Source organism: Schistocerca cancellata, chromosome 8, assembly GCF_023864275.1.
Source record: "Schistocerca cancellata isolate TAMUIC-IGC-003103 chromosome 8, iqSchCanc2.1, whole genome shotgun sequence".
Lineage (NCBI taxonomy): Eukaryota > Metazoa > Arthropoda > Insecta > Orthoptera > Acrididae > Schistocerca > Schistocerca cancellata.
Genome location: NC_064633.1, coordinates 245,610,755 through 245,633,704, shown reverse-complemented (window position 1 = coordinate 245,633,704; position 22,950 = coordinate 245,610,755). Strand labels below are relative to the sequence as shown.

The 22,950-nt window shown below is 38.2% G+C and overlaps 1 protein-coding gene across 1 annotated transcript in view; it reads left to right on the top strand.

Moving 5' to 3' along the window:
• LOC126094652 (protein kibra) overlaps window positions 1–22,462 on the top strand; it is a 202,554-nt gene extending 180,092 nt beyond the window's left edge. Inside the window, exons 4-19 of the mRNA XM_049909150.1 lie at window positions 831–939; window positions 2,411–2,570; window positions 5,892–6,150; window positions 6,458–6,606; window positions 7,895–8,059; window positions 9,076–9,829; window positions 10,810–11,000; window positions 11,099–11,185; window positions 11,272–11,464; window positions 11,711–11,978; window positions 14,535–14,713; window positions 14,858–15,055; window positions 16,836–16,996; window positions 17,112–17,304; window positions 20,146–20,279; window positions 20,486–22,462. Coding sequence (XP_049765107.1) covers window positions 831–939; window positions 2,411–2,570; window positions 5,892–6,150; window positions 6,458–6,606; window positions 7,895–8,059; window positions 9,076–9,829; window positions 10,810–11,000; window positions 11,099–11,185; window positions 11,272–11,464; window positions 11,711–11,978; window positions 14,535–14,713; window positions 14,858–15,055; window positions 16,836–16,996; window positions 17,112–17,304; window positions 20,146–20,279; window positions 20,486–20,738 — 3,453 coding nt within the window. The 3' untranslated portion in view covers window positions 20,739–22,462. The remainder of the gene's footprint in view (window positions 1–830; window positions 940–2,410; window positions 2,571–5,891; window positions 6,151–6,457; window positions 6,607–7,894; window positions 8,060–9,075; window positions 9,830–10,809; window positions 11,001–11,098; window positions 11,186–11,271; window positions 11,465–11,710; window positions 11,979–14,534; window positions 14,714–14,857; window positions 15,056–16,835; window positions 16,997–17,111; window positions 17,305–20,145; window positions 20,280–20,485) is intronic.
• The last annotated feature ends 488 nt before the right edge of the window (window positions 22,463–22,950 follow it).

Sequence of the window (22,950 nt, the reverse complement as noted above, 5' to 3'; positions counted from 1 at the left end):
TTTGGTCCAATTTATCAAAAAAAAAACACCGAATGGAATACCTTCGAACAGATGGGACGGAGACTAGCGAATGACAGCTGGATTCCGTTGGCAACGGGAACCTCCAGATGTACAGAACTGGGAAAAACCTGCAGCGATCTTACGTTGCACGCCAACTCAAAGAGGGCTCATCGCCAAGTGACTGAACTGACTCTTGATAATAGTCTACGAGCTACGATAAAATATGGTAATATTTTATATTTACTTGTTGGTGAGATCGTCTCACAACAATGATGTATCAAGCTCAGCATAGTTTTTTATAGTTTACGACGAGAGCCCCTCGCGTTGTATTCGTGACGAGTTGTCTGGTATGAAGCGGCCGGGGGACGGGGCGAGTGCGCGAGTTTCCGCTGCCCGAGGAAGAAGAGCCGCCCCCCCTCCCCGACGCGTCGTTGGAATGCGGAGTGCATTCCTTGCAGGATTTGGAACGGACGGTACCAGGGCCGCCCCACCCGGCCCCCGCCTGTAGAGCGAGCGATCCGTGCCCCCCCCCCCGCCCCCCTCCGCCACCCCTGGCCTTCGCAGCGGCCAGCGCAAGCACGCGGGCCGGGCCCCGGCAGTAGCCGCAGGGGAAGCGCAGCGGCGACACCGCCAGCCGCGCAGACATGCTGTTCGTGTGGCCCACGCCGCCTTACCCGTACTGCTGCCGCGGGGACCTCCTCCTCTACGACGAGGACGATCCCGCTGTCAGTTTTGCCCACCACTGTTCGACATTCTTGCAGCCTGTTTGCATATTTTTTGCAGTTTTTCGTGTTGTCATCACTAATGCGCTGTTGGCAATCCTTTTTCAGGCGAAGAAGGAGATCTACGACGTCAAACAGCAGAGGCTGTACCTGGCGCAGGACGAGTACAACCACCTGCACAATGTCCTCACCACATTGAACACGTCGCGGACGAGCTGTAAGTACTCAAAACTTTCTCTTCGTGTCGCGACGTCTCAAACAGTGAGTTGCTTTGAGTGCAAGTGAGCGAACCAAGGGCGACGTCACATTCTTCTGTGTTTACGACACACCGAACGGTGTTCGAAGTGTCCATCCGGCCAGCTGAATGGAGCGCTGCGTCAGAAGGCCGACGCACATTCCTCAGTTTAGACACGTGGCCTTCAGTGAACATTGGGAGGGATTACTGACCCGCCCCTCCTCCCCTCCCCCCCTCATTCTCCCTGCGTTAGGCATGACTGCATGCCAAAACAGGTGTGTTCCAACTTTATCAACAATGCTTTTGAGGTATCTAATTTTCTCGAGATTCGATTACTGACGTAATACTGGGCACATTTATTTCACTCATCACTACTTCTTTTAACTTTGCAAATATGATCATTTGTGGGACGATACAGTTAAGGATGCTACTAGAAGTAATGTTTACATTTTACGAATTCCATGTTATTTTGTGGTGTTGTGTACTCGAGATGTAACAATCGTGGTCCACAGGCAACACACAACTGCCATTGTATCTAGTGCAGACTTCCAAGGGTGCTATTAGTGGTCCAAATTGTTCACGACATTATTGTAATAGTGCATACCCGATCGTCTCTCTAACCCACATTTGACCCCCTGTCCCCCGCCCCTTTCACTCCCTCCCAAATTGCAAATATCATTGGAGTTAGAGTTGGACACCAAATTTTACACCTCTGACAGATTCAAAGACAGATAGGTCATTCACTAACACAGAAATCTTTATTTTCACTTAAACCGCGGTGAGCAGGGGCTTGCCCTGAATGAGCAGGCTCACAAGTTTTGATACAGTCAGAAATTGGGGTATAAATTTCAAGACCAGAATAAATTATGACTCCAACAAACCAGCTGAGTGCCCTAGAAGGAATGGGGTATGATCAGAATTCCATCCCCTGCACAGTAACAACCCATTGAAAACCTATTTCACAGATTTTGTCTGTTGACACTCGGATATGCCTTTGCTCATTTTTTCTCCCCACTCATCTCGTCAGAAAACACACACACACACACACACACACACACACACACACACACTACATTCATCTATCTTTCATCTCTTAAATTTAATTTTTCTGTCACTATATCATACACCTTTAGTGTGTTTAAAATCTCTTATTGTTGTCTTTGAATGTGTGTTTATTTAATTTCCATTTCTACAGCTAGATATAGTGCTTAATGTCCTGTTGCAAATAGCTACATTTTCTTTAAAGTTTTGTCTGTTACTTTACTGTGTATGTTAATTTTTCCTTCCCAGTGGGTCTTTCTGAGAAATAAGATTTCATTTCCAAAGGGTTGACATTTGTCATTGCATATTTAGTAGTGCCTTTCTTTCTGTTTCATTTATTTTATTCTTTATGTAGTTTATTGCTTACACTGTGTTTGTGTTTAGCATAACCTAGAACTCCTTGTTTTCACAGTGTGCTCCAGCTCCAGCAGTTTAAGCACAAAGTATGATCCGGACCTCCTGAAGTCGGATGTGGCACTAGCTCGGAACAGGGTTTCCAGATTGAAGCGAGAGCTGGAACAAATACGTGCGGAGATGCACTGCACCCAGAGAGGAGTGGAAACACTCTCTTCGTAAGTACCTAATAATCGTAGCTTAGTCAGCACTTTTTGAGACATAATATTGTCAACACTGGCTGTATGTAGTACCATTATTGCTTCATAAACTTTTTTATGTCCATATAATTTTGTGATATTGTGCTCTGTTGATTGTCAGTGGTACTTTCATTCTGGTATTATTGTTATCTACATTATTAAATTTGCTCGTATGGCTTATTAGTTAGTAGTAACGGGTGTGCCAGTGTTCATAGTAGATTATTAAAAACATACAATCAGGCAGTAACTGTAATTTATATATTACCTCTTATGTCCATTAATAGTTAAAGGTATGCCATTTACTAATGTGTAAATCATTGTCCATTGCGTGGATTACTTTTTGAGTATTGCTCCTGTCAAATGATGCCCCTTCTACACAATACAGTCATCTAGGCGGCGTTGGAAGCTTTCCATAACTTAGCGTAACGTATTCCATGGGACATTGTCGACAGCAGTTCTGACGCGATCTCTCAACTCAGGAATGGTGGCCAGAATTTTGCATGGATTTCTTGCGACAGACATTTCGCGGTAGAGTAATTTCCCGTTTTGGTGACATTTCCTGGCTGCCTCACTCACCTGACCATTCATGTGCAGACTTTTTCCTTTGGGCTACCAGAAGCAAAAAGTGTTCCAAACACATTGTGCCACCATTCCTGAGTTGAAGGATCGCATCAGAACTGCTGTCGGTAATGTCCCAGGGAATACATTATGCCAAGTTATGGAAAGCTTCCAATGCCGCCTAGATGAATGTGTTGTGCAGAGGGGGCATCATTTGACAGGAGTCATATTCAAAAATTAATCCACGCAATGGGCAATGACTTACACATTAGTAAATGGCATACCTTTAACTATTGATTGACATAAGAGGTAATAAATAAATTACAGTTACTGCCTGATGTTGTGTTTTTAGTATCCTACTATGAATGCTGTCGCACCCTGTGTAATCACTACATAGTTTTGTTTATGGCATGAATGAGAAGAAAATAAGTCTGACATCATTCAATCAGTGCAATGTTTTGTGTGCCAGTTTAGTGTTTCCTCTTTCTTTCAGGTAGCAAAAATTTGGAAATTTACTTTGACAGTGTGTACATAAAGCGACATGTTCAAATGATTGATTTAGAAATTTTGGCTGTGGTACGATCTTCGAATCCTTTGCAGTGGCTGAAACTGTACTGTATTCACACTATTACCCAAAATTGTCCTTTATATTCAAAACAAAGCCCTTGAACTTAAATCTACATTCATTCTGCACTTCAAGGTTTTGCAGTGAGGTCATCAAAATATGAGTACACTGTTACTACCAGTGTATCTAATACAGAAAACATCTTTTAGTTGGAAGGAGAGAGGTAGATCTAATAAACAGTTATGGCCATGAACTAATTTCAAGTTTTAAGATTTTATGCTGTTAATTAAGAAAGAAATGCCAGATGTTTTATCGGGAATGTAGTATCATATGACAGTGAACATGAGCTGTCAAAAAGAAAGAGGAAAAGTAATTAGGTAGTAGGTAGGAGACAAAGTATTGGCAGAAGTAAAGCTGTGAGGATGGGTCGTGGGTCTTGCTGGGATAGCTCAGTTGGCAGAGCACTTGCCTGTAAGCCAAAGGTCCCAAGTTTGTTTCTTGGTTCAGCACACAGTTTTAGTCCACCAGGAAGTTTCATATCAGCACATAGTCTGATGCAGAGTGAAAATTTCATTCTGGAAACATCCCCCAGGCTTTGGCTAAACCATGTCTCCACAATATCCTGCAAGGAAGAGTCATTAAAGTACAGGAAAGAGAGGGAGAAGAATGATGTGACACAGAATGCCGGATGACATTAAAAGTGGACAAAGTCACCAGCAGGTTAAGGAAAAGGCACAGGTCGGAGGAAAGTGCAGTGCGTCCAGTTGATACCTGCCGAAAGGCAGGTACACAAGAGAAGAAGCTGCTGGAGTGCTGTCTGTTGAGAGTCACACATCACTTAGGAGACCGATCAGCTCTAACAACCCTCATCTCTTGTTGCATGAGCTAATCTCCCAAATTTTCAGCAAAATTTGTGTAATAGTAAATAAAGAGTTGTATGGCATTGGTAACTGGGAAATGCAGAAGCCTTGTTTGATTACCTTGGAAACAATTTTCTTTTTCTTCACACTAAGTGGTATCCCTTCACATCATGATGACAGAAGTTGAATCTTTAAGGATATTTGTTTTGAATGATTACCAATAACTGAGTGCAGAGAAGTATTTGCATTTTAATGGTGAAGAGAATAAGGTGTTGCTGGCACATACCCTACTAAGGAATGGCATCAAGAGGGCCACAAAGCTTAATTTCTCCACCTGACGCATGGACCACGAAGTGTCAAAAGGCCTTGTTCCATAAGATGTCACAGAAAGGTAATTAGAAGTGTGATTCAGGACACTGTCACACAGTGTGGTGATTAGGAACTTTATGCTGCAACCTCTTCTCTCCTTGATGACCAAATACCGGTCAGGATAATTTCTTTCATGTTCAAAACTGGCATCTCTTCCATCATATTAGATTATGTTGATGACCTAAGTTTCACATGTGAACTGCATGGCCAGAAAATTGCTGTTTGGGATGTAGTATTATCAGTATTCTTAAATGCATTTGTCTTTTCTCAAAATTTGGTTTATATTATCAAATATTTGAATTTCCTTACTCACCTGTTTGTTAGTTTTTTTAATATCCATTTCTTTCATTTCATTAAAATACAATGTTGATAAGTTTAAAAGCTAAATTAAGTGAAATGTGTTGATGTTATAAACTTACCATAATAACAGAAATTAATAAATGTAAGCATGGTCCATAGTAGATGGTAATGTCATTGTCAAGCACCTGTAAAACGAACATGGAAATGCATTACATTGTCTGCATACATCATCATGTATAAATATCACTTTACACACCTCACATTAATAAAACATTAGGCTTTGTTTTATCTTAATGTGAGGTGTGTAATTTATACATGGCAATGTATGCAGATAATGTAGTGCTTTTCGATGTTGGTTTTACAGGTGCTTGACAATGACAGGTAGTTGAAATTAGCTAATCACATGATTAAATAAACATTGCATTACAGCCTACAACGGACCGTGTTTAAGTTTATTAAATATCTGGAGGCTGTGGATCCCCACAAATACGAAATGTTAATAATAGAAATGCCATGTGTATTATGAAGGACCACACTACTAAGGCCTTTCAGTGCAATATCTGTATTATAGAGTTGCACATCTTATTATATATTTTTGATGTGCTATGAATTTGAACAATCTAAAATTTGTCTGTCTCTTCATTGCAGTGTTGAGCAGAAACTGAGCTCACATGAAGGAGGCTGCTATAACATTACAGAGGCTCAAGCAATTATGACTGAACTAAGAAATATCCAGAAGTCTCTCTCTTTGGGTGAGAAGGAAAAGGCAGAGCTGATGCAGTCACTTGCAAAACTGAAGGACGACCTAACTCGGCTTCAGCTGTGTGAGAGCTCACCAGATGCTTCTACGCTAAGTTTGCCGCAAGAAAAACTCAGTACTGCTTCACAGACCGATCTGTCAGGAGAGGTACACAAGAACATTCTTTAGATACCTTCAATAACATGCATTAATTTTATACCATTTAGCAGTGTTCATAGTTTTAGGGTCATTGCTTTGTGTGATACTTGATTTTTAATTATTTCCTTAGATTTACTAGTTGAGTGTTAGGAATAAGTTTGGGACTTAGACAGCTAAATGCTTTTATAAAAATTAATGACAATACCTGTGCTGAAATATAATTTTAGTATTGATAGTGGTAAAAAAGTACAACTATTTCATTGATTAGGTACAATACATGAATTTAATTTGTTAACATGGTTATTTTACGTGATAGCTGATGCCAATTGGTACAAGACTCGCAGAAATGGCTCGTATGAGGTTGCAGTATGATGAAGCTAGGAAAAGGGTGCAGCATATTCAGCATCAACTAGCAGATCTGGAAGAAAAAGTGCAACCAGGACAAGCAGAATCTGATAAGGACAGGTAGGTAGCAAATTTTATGCCCATTTACACATCATTTCTAAGCATGTTTCATTTATTTCTTTATAATTCATTCAGATTTTGGAGTTTTAAGCAAGGCTTGTTGGATGCTATTGTTGCTCTGTTAAGTTGATGTAGTGAACCACCAACAAAGTTGTTACACTTTCCTTGTCATTTTCTACTCCTAGACTGTACTGTTTCGAGTAGAGTATAAGGAAAGTATGAAACATTTGGACAAGGTGTATCCAACTGTGGTGCTTTGAGCAAATTTTCTCTGCAGAAATGTTTTGGTCAAGTTATGAGTACATTAGTATTTATTTATATAACAGAGGGAAACATTCCACGAGGGAAAAATATATCTAAAAACAAAGATGATGTGACTTACCAAACGAAAGCGCTGGCATGTCGATAGACACACAAACATACACACAAAATTCAAGCTTTCGCAACCAATGGTTGCTTCGTCAGGAAAGAGGGAAGGAGAGGGAAAGACGAAAGGATGTGGGTTTTAAGGGAGAGGGTAAGGAGTCATTCCAATCCCGGGAGTGGAAAGACTTACCTTAGGGGGGGGGAAAAGGACAGGTATACACTCACACATATCCATCCACACATACACAGACACAAGCATTGTAAAGGCAAAGAGTTTGGGCAGAGATGTCAGTCGAGGCGGAAGTACAGAGGCAAAGATGTTGTTGAATGACAGCAGGCTTCAACCTCCGCTAATTTCAAGTTGCCACCGCTCATACCTCACCTGTCATTCAACAACGTCTTTGCTTCTGTACTTCCACCTCGACTGACATCTCTGCCCAAACTCTTTGCCTTTACTAATGTGTGCTTGTGTCTGTGTATGTGCGGATGGATATGTGTGTGTGTGCGAGTGTATACCTGTCCTTTTTCCCCCCTAAGGTAAGTCTTTCCGCTCCCGGGATTGGAATGACTCCTTACCCTCTCCCTTAAAACCCACATCCTTTCGTCTTTCCCTCTCCTTCCCTCTTTCCTGACGAAGCAACCGTTGGTTGCGAAAGCTTGAATTTTGTGTGTATGTTTGTGTGTCTATCGACATGCCAGCGCTTCCGTTTGGTAAGTCACATCATCTTTGTTTTTAGTATTTATTTAAATTTATACCACACAGAATGTAAGCTAAAAATGGACAACACGGATATGAGTGTGATATTGCTTTCATCCAGTTTGTGAACAGACTCAAAGGGTAGCCATAAGATGTATGTTTTAGTTACCATGCGTTTTTTACTACTCTGTTTCTGCATACAACTGATAATTAATGTTCCGCCAGGTTGCTCCTGTTCCAAGAAAAAGAGCAGTTGTTGCGTGAATTGCGAAGTATAACACCTCGCTCTCGAAGTCAGCAAGAGATGCAAGATATTCAACAAGAGATCAGGCGACTAGAACAAGATCTAAATCAAGCACTTGAAATGTCCAATCGTGCTATTGCTGACAGGTGAGAAAAACTGTCTTTCAGAATAGAACCCTTGATTTAATGTTCAAACACATAATGCACACTAAGAGGATTATTAGCCTGACTGTTTTTCATAATTTTTTTTTTAATAATCAGTCTTTACAAGTGAGTGAACAATCTGTAAAGATTTAGTAATTGCAGTAACTTCCTAACAATCATTTAAATATTTATTCATTATATGCAATTTGTGAAAACTGAGGGGTATTTCTATTAAATATTTCTGCGAATCTGTCATATTTTGTATTTTCACGGCAGTTAATGGAGAAAACAAAAAGTGTGTGATGTCAAACAGTATCAATAGGGTATAGCTCAATTATATAACTGATAATGTTATAGATAATAAAATCCACATCGTTTTGTTAGCTTTCCAGGGATAAGGGCACACAGTTTGTGGTAACAAATTATTTTGAGAGGTCTGTTGACAAAATACCGATATTGGAGGGTGGTTTTTGGAATCACAGCATTCATTGTTAAACATTATTTTTGTAGACAAATCAAATAGAAAAATTTGTTGCTGCACTGTAAGAAACACATACAAATTCTGAAACAAACAGACTATTGTCATAGCAGAAAACTAGATATATTAGCTTTTTAAGTGTTCAGCTGCCACTGTCCCACATATTCCACTAGTTTCCTTTTTGTTATGGAATTCAAATTACCATACATCAGTGTAGTGCAAATGGCTGTTTACCAAATTATCAGTAATTTGAATATTTTCTCTGGAACATTTATCGTGGTTAGTGTTTACTCACAGTTGTAGGTGGAAACAGGCACAATTATGAAGGAATAGTTCATGTTGTTTTTTATGTAAAGCATATGGCGAATCTCTGCTCATTGATTTTTTCCCTCCATAAAATATCTGTAATTAGACCACTTATAAAACAAAATGTCACTTTCTTAATGCGGATGATCCTATAAACTGTAGGACCTGTAAATGTGGCCTCATATTTGTTAAACTATGTTCAGTAACCTATTGTATTTGGGTTGTTCTTTATCAGGTTGCGGCTTCATGAAGAGAAGCAGCTCCTTCTGCAACAGTTACGTGATGCGCTTCGTGCTATGACCCAGTTGGAATCGCAGCTCAAAACAATGTCAGCGAGCACTTTGTCAGTGAGCAGCAGTTCAAGTTTGGGATCCCTGTCAACAACTAGCAGTAAAGGTTCTCTCAGCTCTGGGTTAAGCTTCACTGACATATACGGAGGACCACAGTATCAAGCAACTGCAACACCCGTCGATTCTTCAGGTGTAGGAAGTGTTGATATGGCGGACCTTCACAGGCGTGTGGAACGATTGCTCCGTGGTGATCCTGCGACTCCCTCTCCTTCCCCCGGACGTTCACAACCGTCATTGTCACCACGATCATCCCCATCATCTGCATCTCCTCCTGTGTCACCTTTGCATGAGCCCTCTATTGCCTCAACAGCAGGCAGCCCTGCTCTTCCACCTCCTAATGCAGGATGGATTCGTTTTGTTCCTGGTCGCCCTGGTGCAGTAAGCCACTGTTTGGATCGTGCACAGCTGGAGGACAGGCTAGCAGAACTGAGGATACGTCATCGAGATCTGATTGCGGCAGCAGCTGGCTCCACGAGACCTGACCTGCAGGAACTCACTGTTCACGGAAGCAATATGTCGCAGGGTTCTGGCCTAGGGAGGCCTGGAAGGTGTCAGTTTGAGCCTACACCTGAACCACCACTTTCTCCAATTTCGGAGACTCCACCTCCTCTTGTGGGATCATCACAAGAACTCTTACAAGTGAGTTATTTTCATGTAAACTGCTGTGGCATTTCAGTTTATGCTAGTACAGAGCTAAGTAAGGAAATACATTAATGGGCAAAGCAAGTTATTACAAAATGCTGTAGAAAAATTTGTAATTCCGTAGTGAGGGAGAACTGTAGGTTGTCGTGTAAAGCTTTAGATGTATGAAAGAAGAAGAGGTACTTTGGATAAAATTATAAACGGCAGTCTGAAAATTTTACAGGCAATTAGCAAGTCAAAAACAGTAATTTCCTAGGAGTTAGTAGTTGGCTAAACTGGGGAGCTGAAATGTAGACATGGAAAAATAAACAGTGTTTTTTTTCTCATTTTTATACTATTTTATTTTTATTATTATTATTTCTGAGTCACATGTCACATTCATGTTCGGTGCACCATTGTTGTTTAAGTTACTGCAGATGGAATACTAGCTTAGTTTTGGAGAGGATAAGATAACAAATTAGTTCTGGTCAACTCCTCCTAACATTTGCCATAGGCAAGTTAAGGAAACTAGACGAGCTAGGGAAACTAAAGAAAGTCTGACTTATAATGATCTGAAACCCCATGAAAACTTACTGGCCCAAAGGGGAGTCCAATGTTGTAGCCACTGTTCTGTCCTCAATAACATTACATTTCTCAAAAATTTCTAACTACAATGGAAGAACAGCTATGAGGAGCTCCAAAAACCAATATTCATTCTTCCAGTGGACTAACTGGTAACACATTGCTCTGCTGTGTGATTTACTGTAGCTATTTTTGAAAGTTAAAATATTTTGTCGATGTAACACTTCTTGGCAAACTGCAATTGCTACTATTGTAAAGTATAATAAGTGCTATGTATTTTGGGTCTTCCCAGAACATTTATCTGTTATCTGTTGAAGTCCATTTTATTATTCAACAAATATGGATATTTCCCTTGAATGAAGTTTACTTCAGCATACAAAAAGTCATCTCATTAAAAAATTGTGCTCACATTGCAGGTTGCAGGGTTATCAAATCCATCTTCTGGCACAAATACTCGATCAGTGTCAGCTGCTGTTAGTGATGAATCAGTTGCAGGAGATTCAGGTGTTTTTGAAGCTTCAAATAAAAGGCACTCATTTTTTGGTGTTGATCATACAGTGTCTGATGAAATGAGCTTGGAAACTGCTCAAGTACAAATCAAACTGAGGTAAATACTACATATATTTGGAATATAGAAAGCGGTCTATTTTAAGTCTTATGCATAAAAAGTGATTTCTTTTAAACTGACATTTGGACCCTTAACAGGTATTCCATAAGTGATGGATTACTTCATGTTGGAATTGAGAGAGCACGTAACCTAGCAGCCTTATTTATTCCTGATGGGAGCAGAGTGTGAGTGGAAAATCAAGTTTTGTTTGAAAATTTTTTCTTTGTGTCTGGCGTATAGTGAATTACAGTGTGCTTTTATTTGTAAACAGATACATCAAGGCAACTTTGCTTCCCAATTCTCCTCCACTGACGAGTGCATGTTGCACGAAAACAATTGATGATCTTCGAAAACCAACATTTGGAGATAATTTCCCACTTCCTGTTCCACTGAATAAACTCCTTACCAAAACTCTGCAAGTCAATGTGTGGAACATTGATTCGGCAAACCACGAAGAATGTTTGGTTAGTATCTTCTGTAACACAAAGGAGCTGTTATTATTAGTTATAAATTGCAATATTAACCATTAAATAACATCATTCTCTGGTACTTAATTTGTTACTGAGTGAAAAGTTAACATTCAGAAAACCTTTTAAATTAAATGAAGTTCTACATCTAACACAATTCAACAATTACTACACTAAAACAATTCAAGTATTACTATAGTGATAAATGACACATATCCTCTAATAATGTTCGTATAATTTCAGGGCAGTGCACAGGTGAGCCTAGCGGACTTCAGCCCTGAAGCAGTGTCCATTAAGTGGTATAATATACTTGCCTTCCGTTTGATGCATCCAGAGGCTAATACATCAAATCAAGTTGTGGAACGTGGAAGTACAGCTTTGACAAAAAATCATGACAAGCAGGAGAGTGATGTGTCAGTATTTAATAAGCAGATTGCAGTTCTTAAGGAAGAGAGCTCTGATGAATCTACAATAATATCATCTCAGACATCGACGCTGACACGCAGTCAAGGTAAGTCTTTCAACTGTACAACACATCAGTTCAAGCACAAAACTGCATATGATAACGTTTATAAAACAGTGTAGTTCTTTCATATGTTTGATGAGGAAGGAATTAAATACTGTCAAATGAAACCAAGTATTGTGTGTGTGTGTGTGTGTGTGTGTGTGTGTGTGTGTGTGTGTATGTGTGTGTTGAGAGAGTGAGTGAGTGAAAGAGAGAGAGATTTCAGTTGACAGAATTGCACTATTTTATAGACACTGCGATGTACTGTCATGGCATCAGAAGCAAAAACCTAGTATCGATAATTTACATTGGTGAGAAGACTGGCCATCACTAAATACTTAAGTAGAAACAAATAGCAGAGAGGTTTCAGTTACTTGTGATTTCAAATCAAAGCTTCTGCTCTCACTCGTAATTGGTTCAAAGGGTAGTTCTTTAACAGCAATCTAGCTTTTTTGTATTTAATAATTTAATTAATTATTAATCTATTTAATAATTCATAATACCAAAAAAATCTCTTGTTATAGTACTTCAGAAATCATTCTGTCATTCTCCTGGAGTGGTTTAGGGAAACTACGTACATTGAGATTTGATCCTTGTTCAGTCTCAGTTATATAACTATAATTCCCAGCTCAATGTTGGATGGTTTTCTTCCCTTACTGCTCTGGGATAATACTGGAAATAATTTTTTTTTATCATTAGTAACTTTTCTACAAGAGCATGTATACAATGTAAATGGCATATTACTATAAACAGAGCTAGGTCTACTTTGAGTCTTCGGGTCAATACCACAATGCCACGTCTTGTAGGCGATGACATCTCGATCGGCGAAAGATCCTAGTCCAGGAAGAGAGGTGTTTTCACAATGAATGATGGCTAGGGTAAACCAACCACTACCAGAATTTCTAGTCGGAGCTGGCTCATAAAATTCTTAATGTCATCGAATTGAGACTTCAATCTCAGTTTGTTGATGGTGGCAGAAGGTGCAGTGCTCAGGAACTCCCCGAAAGCCCAATACTGGTTACTGAACTTTTATGATTGTGAGGGACAGCAGTCCTCCAATGGCTTGTCACTAAGTTGAACACACCATTATAAGATTTATGAGATTTATTATTCAATAAACTCTTCCCAGTTTACAAGCCATGTCACTAAAACACTCAAGCGTTTGATAGCTGTCTTCTCCATCATCATCAAGAGTTAAAAATCACTAACTGCTTGTATAGTTGGAATGGCAGCATCTGGAACATTTTAGAGAAGGCCAGAGTGAGGCATGTGCTTGAGGCAAGTTGGGCTTCTCCTAGCAGGTCTGTCCTGCCATGGGACCAAGTGATGTCATGTGGCACGAGAGACCAGTGCCACATTTGAAACTGCTGGTCCAGCATCATTACAAGCATCGAGCCTCTGTCTTTACTTTCACTCAATGCCCAACGCCTGCCTCCATTTCCTACCAAGTGGTCTCTGTTAAAATTGTTGCTGTTTATTCTAATTTCAGCCACTTCTTTTATAACATAATCCCAGTATAACAATGATTGAGCCAAAACTTAGAAGAGGTGATGTGGCTTGTAAACTGAAAAGATTTTATTGAAGCATGCCACAGTGAAAGACACTGAGAACACTGACTTACCATTCTTGTACAACTTTTTCTTTCTTTATTCTGAAGAATCGACATTCTAACGTTACCAGTTGATAGTTTTATTTGGTGCCTCAGTTCTTCTCTAGCTGAACGCGTCATAAAAGAATCAGTAGTTTATAACAAGTAGTGTTGATGCTGAAATACGGGGTGAACATTAATAAGACCGTCAAATTGCAGGAATAGATTCCTGACTGAAAATGAAGGAAAAAGGGTCCTATGACCATGTGTCTGGCCATGCCAACAAATCATCCTGGAACACAGTACAGAATTGCTTTGCATTCATGTCACAACAGATGTTTAAAGTGGCCTTCATGGTATAGCAGTTGATAGGGATAGTATCAGTTGTCATGCAGGGTACACATAATCGTACTTTCGCTTGCACCATGTTGGCGGGCCACTTGTTTAGAGCTTGTACTAGGTTATGTCTCATGTAGAACTTAAACCTCCAGATCTGCAGTCTGCCACTTCCCTGCACGCTTGTCTCTCTAAAAGGGCCCATGATCACACAAATGCTCAAGACGGAGTGAAATGTTGTGTGATGTTGTCGGTATCTGTGAGGGTTTTTGTTTTGGTATAGCCATGCTGGCCCTCAGCCATTTCCACCTGCTTGGCTGTACACAAACATCATCTTGGCTTGTTCCCAACATGAACACCAGACCATTCTGCTGCTTACAGTAGGATGCGTCAATCACACAGCCTTCAACACACAAGGAACACATGGCACGTGGTCGGAGAAACTACCATTTGTCAGTGCCATCTACCGTGGCAACAATGCATTTTCATTAGGACCTTTTCCCCTCAATTTCCAGTCAGCAATCCGCCCCTGCAGTTTGTTGGTTTTATTAATGTTCATCCTGTATATTTAATTTTACTTTGATCCTAATAATGTCTCAAATATATTTCTCTGCAGTGCTATTTATCTTCTGTTATAGGTCTCCATTCCACTGTAAGCACAAGATTAGAAGAACTTGATAGCCAGGAGGAAGAGGAAGAAGAAGATGAAGAGGATGATGATGATGATGATGACGATGATGAAGATGATGAAGAAGAAGATGGAATTATTGTTGAATTTTGTCAAGAAGACCTCCTAGAAGCTGTACTTGAGCATGCTGTAAGTCAAGATCTTCTTCCATTGTAGGATTTTATAAGTCTGATTTAATTTTCTGGAACATCCTGTATATAATAGACAGTGAACATTCAATAGAAGAAATCTATAACTTGTTTGTGAAACTCTAATTTACTTACTTTGTTTTAGGAGGACACAGCTGTACCGGAGGACTCAAATGATTTCTCTGTAGATACTTCTGATAAGGAGACAAACACAGAATGTGTGTTTATCCCCGAGAAGGGTGTTAGGAAACGGCCAGAGGAGTCAGCTCGAACAATAGTCATTAAACGGTCTCAGACGTTTAGCCCTAGTGCAGCTATTGGCAGAAATCAGTATATTTGCAGGGTGAGTGCTATTCATATGTCTTCTCTCAATTGTTCTGCATAACAATGTGACGAGTACTGAAAACAAGAAACTATTTAATAGTGCTATTGAATGTATCAAAGCTTTAAAACTGCAATGCAGATTACTTCAAAAATTCTTCATACTTAATGTTTGGAACAGTACCACCTTTGGCATGGATGAATAACTTTGTAAATACAGGAGAGAGCCTCACTGAGAAACTAATGTTGAGTTTCATGCACATACTACCTGTGTGTTTTATTAAATGTCATGGAAAAACACCCTTGCACCATAAACAGAATGGGTTTAAAATGGGACGCAAAGTTTTTGGGACTCAGTGATGTTTATACATTAAAAATTTGAACACTTGTGCCACCTGAAAAAAATATTTATGTCTCTACTGTGTTACACTGCAAACGCATAACTTTATATTGAGTATCAATGTAAAGTTTGAGGATTCAGAGTTTAAGGAACATGTTGTATGAATAAATTATTTGAAGCAAAAAACTGGCTTGCTGTCTCTAAAATCTGTTTTTTGATATTGTACTCTATGGCTGGCTAATAAATTTAAATATGTAATCAGATAATTGATAGTTGTGCCCTATTAACTGAGTTGCAGATTTTCCCCACTCGTAGGCATGGATATTAGTGTATCAGTGGCTGTGGCTGGTTATTTTGTGGTATTGGTATTTTTCTTTCTCATGAAAATGTTCTTATTTGTGTTTATTCTCCAGCCACATAACAGATGAAGTCTTAAAATAAAACAGATATTTGGGACGAATTATCCAACAGATTAATTTTTTATAGCATGTTCCTGTACCAAATTTTAAAAGTAAATTGGAGGATTTTTCACACACTGTTGTTACATCCTGCATCGCAATCAAATGCATCTTAACAGTGAAGTGCACATTTTTGCAGTCATGCAACAGAATGACTGCTAGTTTCAATGATGGCACAATAATTATCATCTTACTACATGACATGGGGTGCTTTCAGTAAAAGCATTTATTTCAAACGACCATGGCTACTATGTCACACATAAGTGAACAATATGTGCTCGTTCTCGTCAAGCTCAATATTCTACTTGGGAGGGTTTCAACCAGTTCCAGGCTTTCAAATCATTCAAATTTGACTGAATCTCACGCATTGTTTTGCTATTTTGTGAGTAGTGAGAAACACTCACTGTAAACAAAAGTAAAACTAAAGTTTCAAAAATGTGTAACCGAATCACAAGACAAATCTCTCAAATATCAGTATACCAAAATTGTGATAAGAATTGTGCAATAGTAGACATTACTTATTAAGTCAAAATGGAACAGATGTATGTAACTGAATGTATTCTGTAAATAAAATATGTTCAGTAAGTCATTTTATTTGGCACTTGTTTTTGTTTGTTTATTAAACATACAGTACTATGTATTCATGTGCAAAGTACACTATCAAATCAGCCAATATAGATGATCCTAGCTTTTGTAGATGGTCCTTTTATGTTCTCTAGTCTCTAGAGTGTGTTTATAGTTGTTAAAATTCAAATTACTCATTTTGCATGAACTTATGAAAGTTGCAACTTCTTTAATGTGAATTGATTGAAACAAAAGCTACAAGACTCAAATAATCCAACAGTCAAAAATCCATCAAACTCTGTTCAATGTATCTTACACGATTCACAAACAAATGAAGATTTTCTTATTCTGCACCTGTCTACAATGCCACAACACAATTTTTGATGATATTTTTAACATATAAACAACATTTTAAGTATGTGTGTCCTTTGCTTTTGCAGTTGAATCGCAGTGACAGTGATAGTTCAATGCCTTTGTATCGGAAAGGTGGCCCATTTCAACGCAATTCAGTTGAAAGGCGTTCACTAAGGTGGAGAAGACCACCAGGGACTGTTGTAGTAACAAAGCATGGCCGCAGTTCAAGTAGCGGAGTCAGCAGCAGGTACATAAAGAGTCACTGAAGTATTACACACACACACACACACACACACACACACACACACACACACAGAAATAAATAAAAAATAAAAAAAACTAATGAAACTTATGTTTTGCAGTGCAACTGCCCGTACATCACTGGATCTTGAATTAGATTTACGAGCACAGCACTGTAGGCTGCAGATGTTACAAGATGAACTGAGTCGTTTACGTGTCCTCAAGGATCGTCTGGAAACAGCACGTGCTGAGGGTGATCCAGAAATGGCAGCCTGGGTTATAGAGGACACTGCCTTCCAGAATCTCATTGCACAGGTCAGCATTTGATATCTTAATATACATAAGGTATTTTAATTTTTATTTTTGGTGAAAGAAAGATACAGATTTAAGCATGATGTTAGATGGTGTCCACATATTTATGATGATGATGATGATGCTGTTGCTGGCATCACTAGTAGTACTTAATGAAAGGATTTTAAGTTGCAAAAAAGATGCAGATGAAATTACTGTGTTCGGGTTTAAACCAGTTCCATTAACTTTCTCTGTCCCATTTACAGGGTTCTGTTGCAGTGGATTACATACACCATTTCAATGTTTATCACATTTAAGTCACTGGTGTTTTGATCTCTATAGGTCCTTACATATGGAGAAACTTTGCAAACAGAAAGTGGTGGAACATGTCTTGGAACTCCCCCTTAAAGGAAGTTCAGTCAGAATTGCAAATATTTCCACATCTGGATTGCTCTTCAAATTTAATTCAAATATGTCTTTAGCAAATCCATGAAAGATGTTCCTAACACACATCAGCTTCTTCCACTGTTCCTCCTCCTCAATACCTTCTTCTTCCTAACACTGAATCACATCAGGCAAGTACTTATAGCCTTACACTGCAAAAAGTTCCAACCCAAAGTCTTTGTTGTTGACTAGTTGTTGCGCCTGCTTGAAGGCTGCTGTGTCCATTGAGTTTAGTTCAGTTATAAAGTGTTTGACTTTTTCAAAGCTTTAGCATAAGAAAACTGTGCATCTTATCCAAGTACCCTACCTTCTGATGACAGGATACAAAACTTGACAACTTGAAGCCTTTACTAGAATGAAGTAATGAAGCAGTGAAGTAATTTGACCTGCTGTAATTGTTCCCAATGCTTCCACATACAAAGTGTAGACCATGTGCAGTACATGTCACATGGCTGAGGGTGGGGTACAAGTAATTGTTGGAAAGCCGAAAGCATGTAGTACGCTTGATCAGTCACCACAGGCCTGAATTTTTTGTATTGTATGCCCCTTAGGCACAAGTTCATATAAGAATTGTTGAATGATTGCATTATCATGCAGGCATTTGTCTTTTCGAATTGGTACATTTTAAAAAGCATAGGTTTTACCCGTTCACCAGATAATAGAAAAACCAACACACTCAAAATATACCTGTGCAGCTCATCAGTAGTTTCATCTTAAACGAATCCCACTTCATGTCCGCCGGCTGCCTCTTATTTTTTCTAAAAAGTTCTCAGAAATTGTCTGTATGTAAATTTTTCTGAGAGTGCTCTCTTCCGGTACTGATCTTTGTGTGTCTTCTCAAGATATTATTTGAATGCAGGATAATGTCCTTATGGATTGGAATTCCTGACTGGATTAATGATATGACAAGATCCACACTAAACTCATTCAATGACCACTGCTTTTCAGACCCTGAAGTAAAGGCGTGTGTCAGAGTAGTTTACTTAGGTTTTGTCTTGCAAAGTTCAGTGTTCTTTAAGTATTTGTTCTTCTAGAGGTTCTGGTTCATTCTGTTTCTTTGATGCTTGTCATTGATTGCAGTATTTACTTCACAGATAGCACATTGCAGAATAACGCCATGAGTTTCGATGAACTGAGTCTTGAATTCTTGTAATAGTGCACAAACTTCTCCTTCTTAATCTTTGGCATGATTTTGTTGTGAAAAATCCACTCTGGGAAAACACTAACACAGCCAACTAGACCGTTAAAGCCATGCCAGCACTGACTTAATTTAGGTTTCAACTGTTGCAGCATCATTTTTAAAATTTTATTTGATTTCAAAGCTGCAGTGTGACCATTATTACTAAGGTTGACTATTGTTGCTGAGTTTGGCCAATGTTGCTGGTAGACGATGCTTTCCATAAATTATATTTTTAATATTTATTGATCATTGTTGACTTCCAATTTAAAGAAAAAATTAATGTACAAATCAAGAAGAGAAAAAAGTTCTGTCTAATCTATAAAGAACACGGATAAAAATGGGGGAAAGATGCTTAAGCATAGAAAAGAAGGGAAATGGTGCAAAATGTAGTAATCTCACAAAGAGACGCAACAAACTGTGCTTATCTTGCCTCATTTCACATCCCCAAATGCATATATTGACCTGTTTGTGTGAAAACAGCTGTATTTTTGGAAAGGTGCTGCACTGTAAAATCCTTTTATTTAGTAGTAACAGTAGTATATATTGTATTGGGTGGGTATAATTTATTGTGCCTTCATCGCAGCAGGTGTTTACTTCATTTGTGTGTGTGTGTGTGTGTGTGTGTGTGTGTGTGTGTGTGTGTGTGTGTGTGTGTGTGTGGGGATACTAATAATGACCTCTTTAAATTCCAAATTTATTCTGACCATTGTGAGCCATATAATGATACTTCAAAATCGGAAAACTGTAGTTAGAATATCGATGATATGTTAAAGGAATAAGCAGCTTGTACTGCAAGAAACATGTAGAATACTTCCAAAAAGCAATTTAAACAAATTGAAGAAATTTTGCATTTTTGTGATTGATATCTCTTTGAATGAAGACAATAAATGAAGAACAGACATACGAAATAGTGAAAGATGCATTGATGGAATTTATCACCTAGTGCACATGACCAAGGCAGTTACTTATTTCTGTGTGATTTTTACCTTTTTGTGACATTTTCACAAATTTCAGCACATTTTTCTTACATTTTCTACATCTGTGTGTCCCAAAAAGAACCATAGCCTCTCACATTAAAAATTTCTTACTATCTTGCCCAATGAGTATAGTTTTGCAGTGCTTCTCCTTGAGTAAGTGTTGCTTCATGAAGGCATTATTAATGGTTGAGATTTATTTCTTGCCGGTTTCTTAAAATTTTGTACATAGTTTGTCTCAACATTGACAATTTTGTTTCTTTCCAGGCGGAAAGCAGCAAAAATGGAAAAAGTGCAGAGGAAAGGAAAATAGAGAAAATGCTTAAAAAAACCTCCAGAGAAATTTACAAACTGCGCAAAAGCAAAGCTGGGAAAGGAAAACCAGACATCATATCTTTCAAGTAAGCTACTTTTCTTCCAGTTCAACATTTGTAACAATGCATGTTTAACAAAATTATCCACAGACACACTTTAACTTGCAGAAGAGCAAATATTAGTTTTTATTTCCTTACCGCAGCGAGACATAAGTATAGTATGTGAAATTACTTTATGTTGAGCAGCACTACTTATATATATTGAAAATTTCATGTGGAATTAATGATTTTAGGGAAAAGATGGCTTTCTTCACGCGAGCCACTGTTCCTTTGCCAGTGTTGCCTACTGATGATGGCACAAGTTCAGAATGCAGTACCTTGAAGCATGGAGAAAGCCTTCATGAACAGCCTCCTACACAGCATCCACCAGAATCAAAACAGTCTGAGGATAAGCGCCAGGTGGAGGGAAGGGAATGCACCGAAGAGAACAGTGAAACACAAAGGTTTCATTATGTTGTTGACAGAGTGCTAGGTGTTGAAGTGTGACATAAGTGCTGTGAGAGCATTGGTTATAGTGCCATGAGTGGTGCAGTGTGTTGTTATTTTTTTATTATTATTATTGTTCTGAACTTGTAAACATGTAAAATAACAAATGTACAGTGAACTGATGCAACTTTAAAGTTGCTGAAATATTTATTGCACAAGGCTCTTATGTGGATTTTTTAAAAAACCCACCGAATTTCTAAACTAGTGGCCATTTCATATCACAAAATATATTGAATTTCATAAAATTCTCATGTCTTCAAAACTTCATCAGGGCTAAGCTCCCATAAAATGAACTCTTACTCATCATATTAAATATGTATGATGTAGTTTCATTCCTGTTCTTTACGTTTTTGGTATATTAGGACATTTGCTGACTGATGCTTGTGCAAACATGTTTTTGCAGCAAAGAAAGTCACAGATTTTACAATAACTCTGTATAGAAGCCTTGTACCTTCTAAGTATTTATATTGTTGTTTTTTTTTTTTAATTCCTGCAAAGTCTGGTGCTATTAGGAGGTGGAGTTAATGTGAAAATGTTGGGCTGTACCCCGCAGTGAGGTAGTCCATCCAATGGAAATAATGTAATTTTGCTTTATGCCACAAAGAATAAGAACACAATAAAACAAAAGAAAAATGCTCATGTACCGGTTCTTGGCTAATACACTGATTACAAGCCAGTGGCCAGAGCGGGTGGGGGCGGGGGGCAGCAGATAATTGCGTGTAATATGTGTGTGTGTGTGTGTGTGTATGTGTGTGTGTGTGTGTGTGTGTGTGTGTGAGAGAGAGAGAGATGGGAGAAAGGAATTAAACTTGTTTTCTTGAATCTTCAAATCTTCAATGAAATTCTCATTTTAATTCCTTATGATCTGAGCTTGTATTCTCATTTCCAACATTGTGATGGATAATTCACCAAATGTTAAATATATACAGATATGTTATATACATTTATATATAAAAAGGTATATGTATCGAACCAGTGTATTTAAATTTTGTAAGCATATATACTTCTGTTAAAGGGCTTTGTTAATGAAGGTCCTATATTGCTCAATATATATAATAGAATCTATTATGGATATAATGTTTCCATAGTGGCATGGTCACATGAACTGCACTACATACAGTTGAAAGTTTTCTGCCATTCATTTGATCTTGGCTTCAGACCACATGTAGTTTTCTTGGTCCCATACAACTGCAAGAATTCTGCCTGTTCCATTACATTGATTATGTTGATTATTAATCGATTACTAGTCTGACTGTGTGGTAAAAATGTATCTCAGATGGTTTATTATTTAAAATTTTAGATATTCGGGGAGAAAATAATGTAACTTGATTTTTTTCAGTTGCTGATTCCAGTGAAATATGATAACATGTTTAGACTATTGATTCTTAAATTATGCATCCTCTGTGTATTTTGTGCAGAGTTTAAAGAGATGACCAAAATATTTATTTTAATAAAATTGGAACAATTAAGTTTCAATGGCTCGTGTGGTGGCAGTTTCGGGTCTGTCAGTAATAACATGTTTCCACAGAAGACTGTAAAAAAAAATGTCTTCACCTGTAGAATATGTAAATATGTGTATGAATTTTTTTTAAAAAAATCTGTTGTTAATATACAAAGCTGAAGTCATTGTAGAATATTTTTATTTACATGTAACAAAGCTTCATATTGACTGCCCTTGTACAGTATTTGAACAGAGACAAATGATAAAGTAAATAGAAACATTATTTATGTTATTAAATTTTTTCCAAACTTTTTCCTGATATGCATCCATTTTTTCTGTAGTGTCTAACTGTTCAGTATGTTGATGCATATTGACAATTATTGAAATGCTGCTTGGTAAAAACATTGCACCAAATCGTAAAGATATGAAACACCCATCAAGTTTGTTAAACAGGAAAGATGAGCTTGTCATATCACAACAGGAAAGGCATTGCTACTGATGTCTCATGTGAAACAGAAAAAAAATTTGGAAATTAGTAGGAACTGAACAAATATACCTACATGGATACAAGTTAGTATCACATTGCTGTAGGAATAATATTAAGAAAGTGACAAAGGCTATATAAATAAAAAGTGTAATAAAGTCTGAGGGGCTTCAAAAGAAGTACTGCACTGAATAGCTCTGTGCAGTACTTCAGTAATAGACTTAGAAACATACAAGATAGCTTTCCCGAAAGTGTACTGACATGTAACAACAAATGTCTTAAACTTC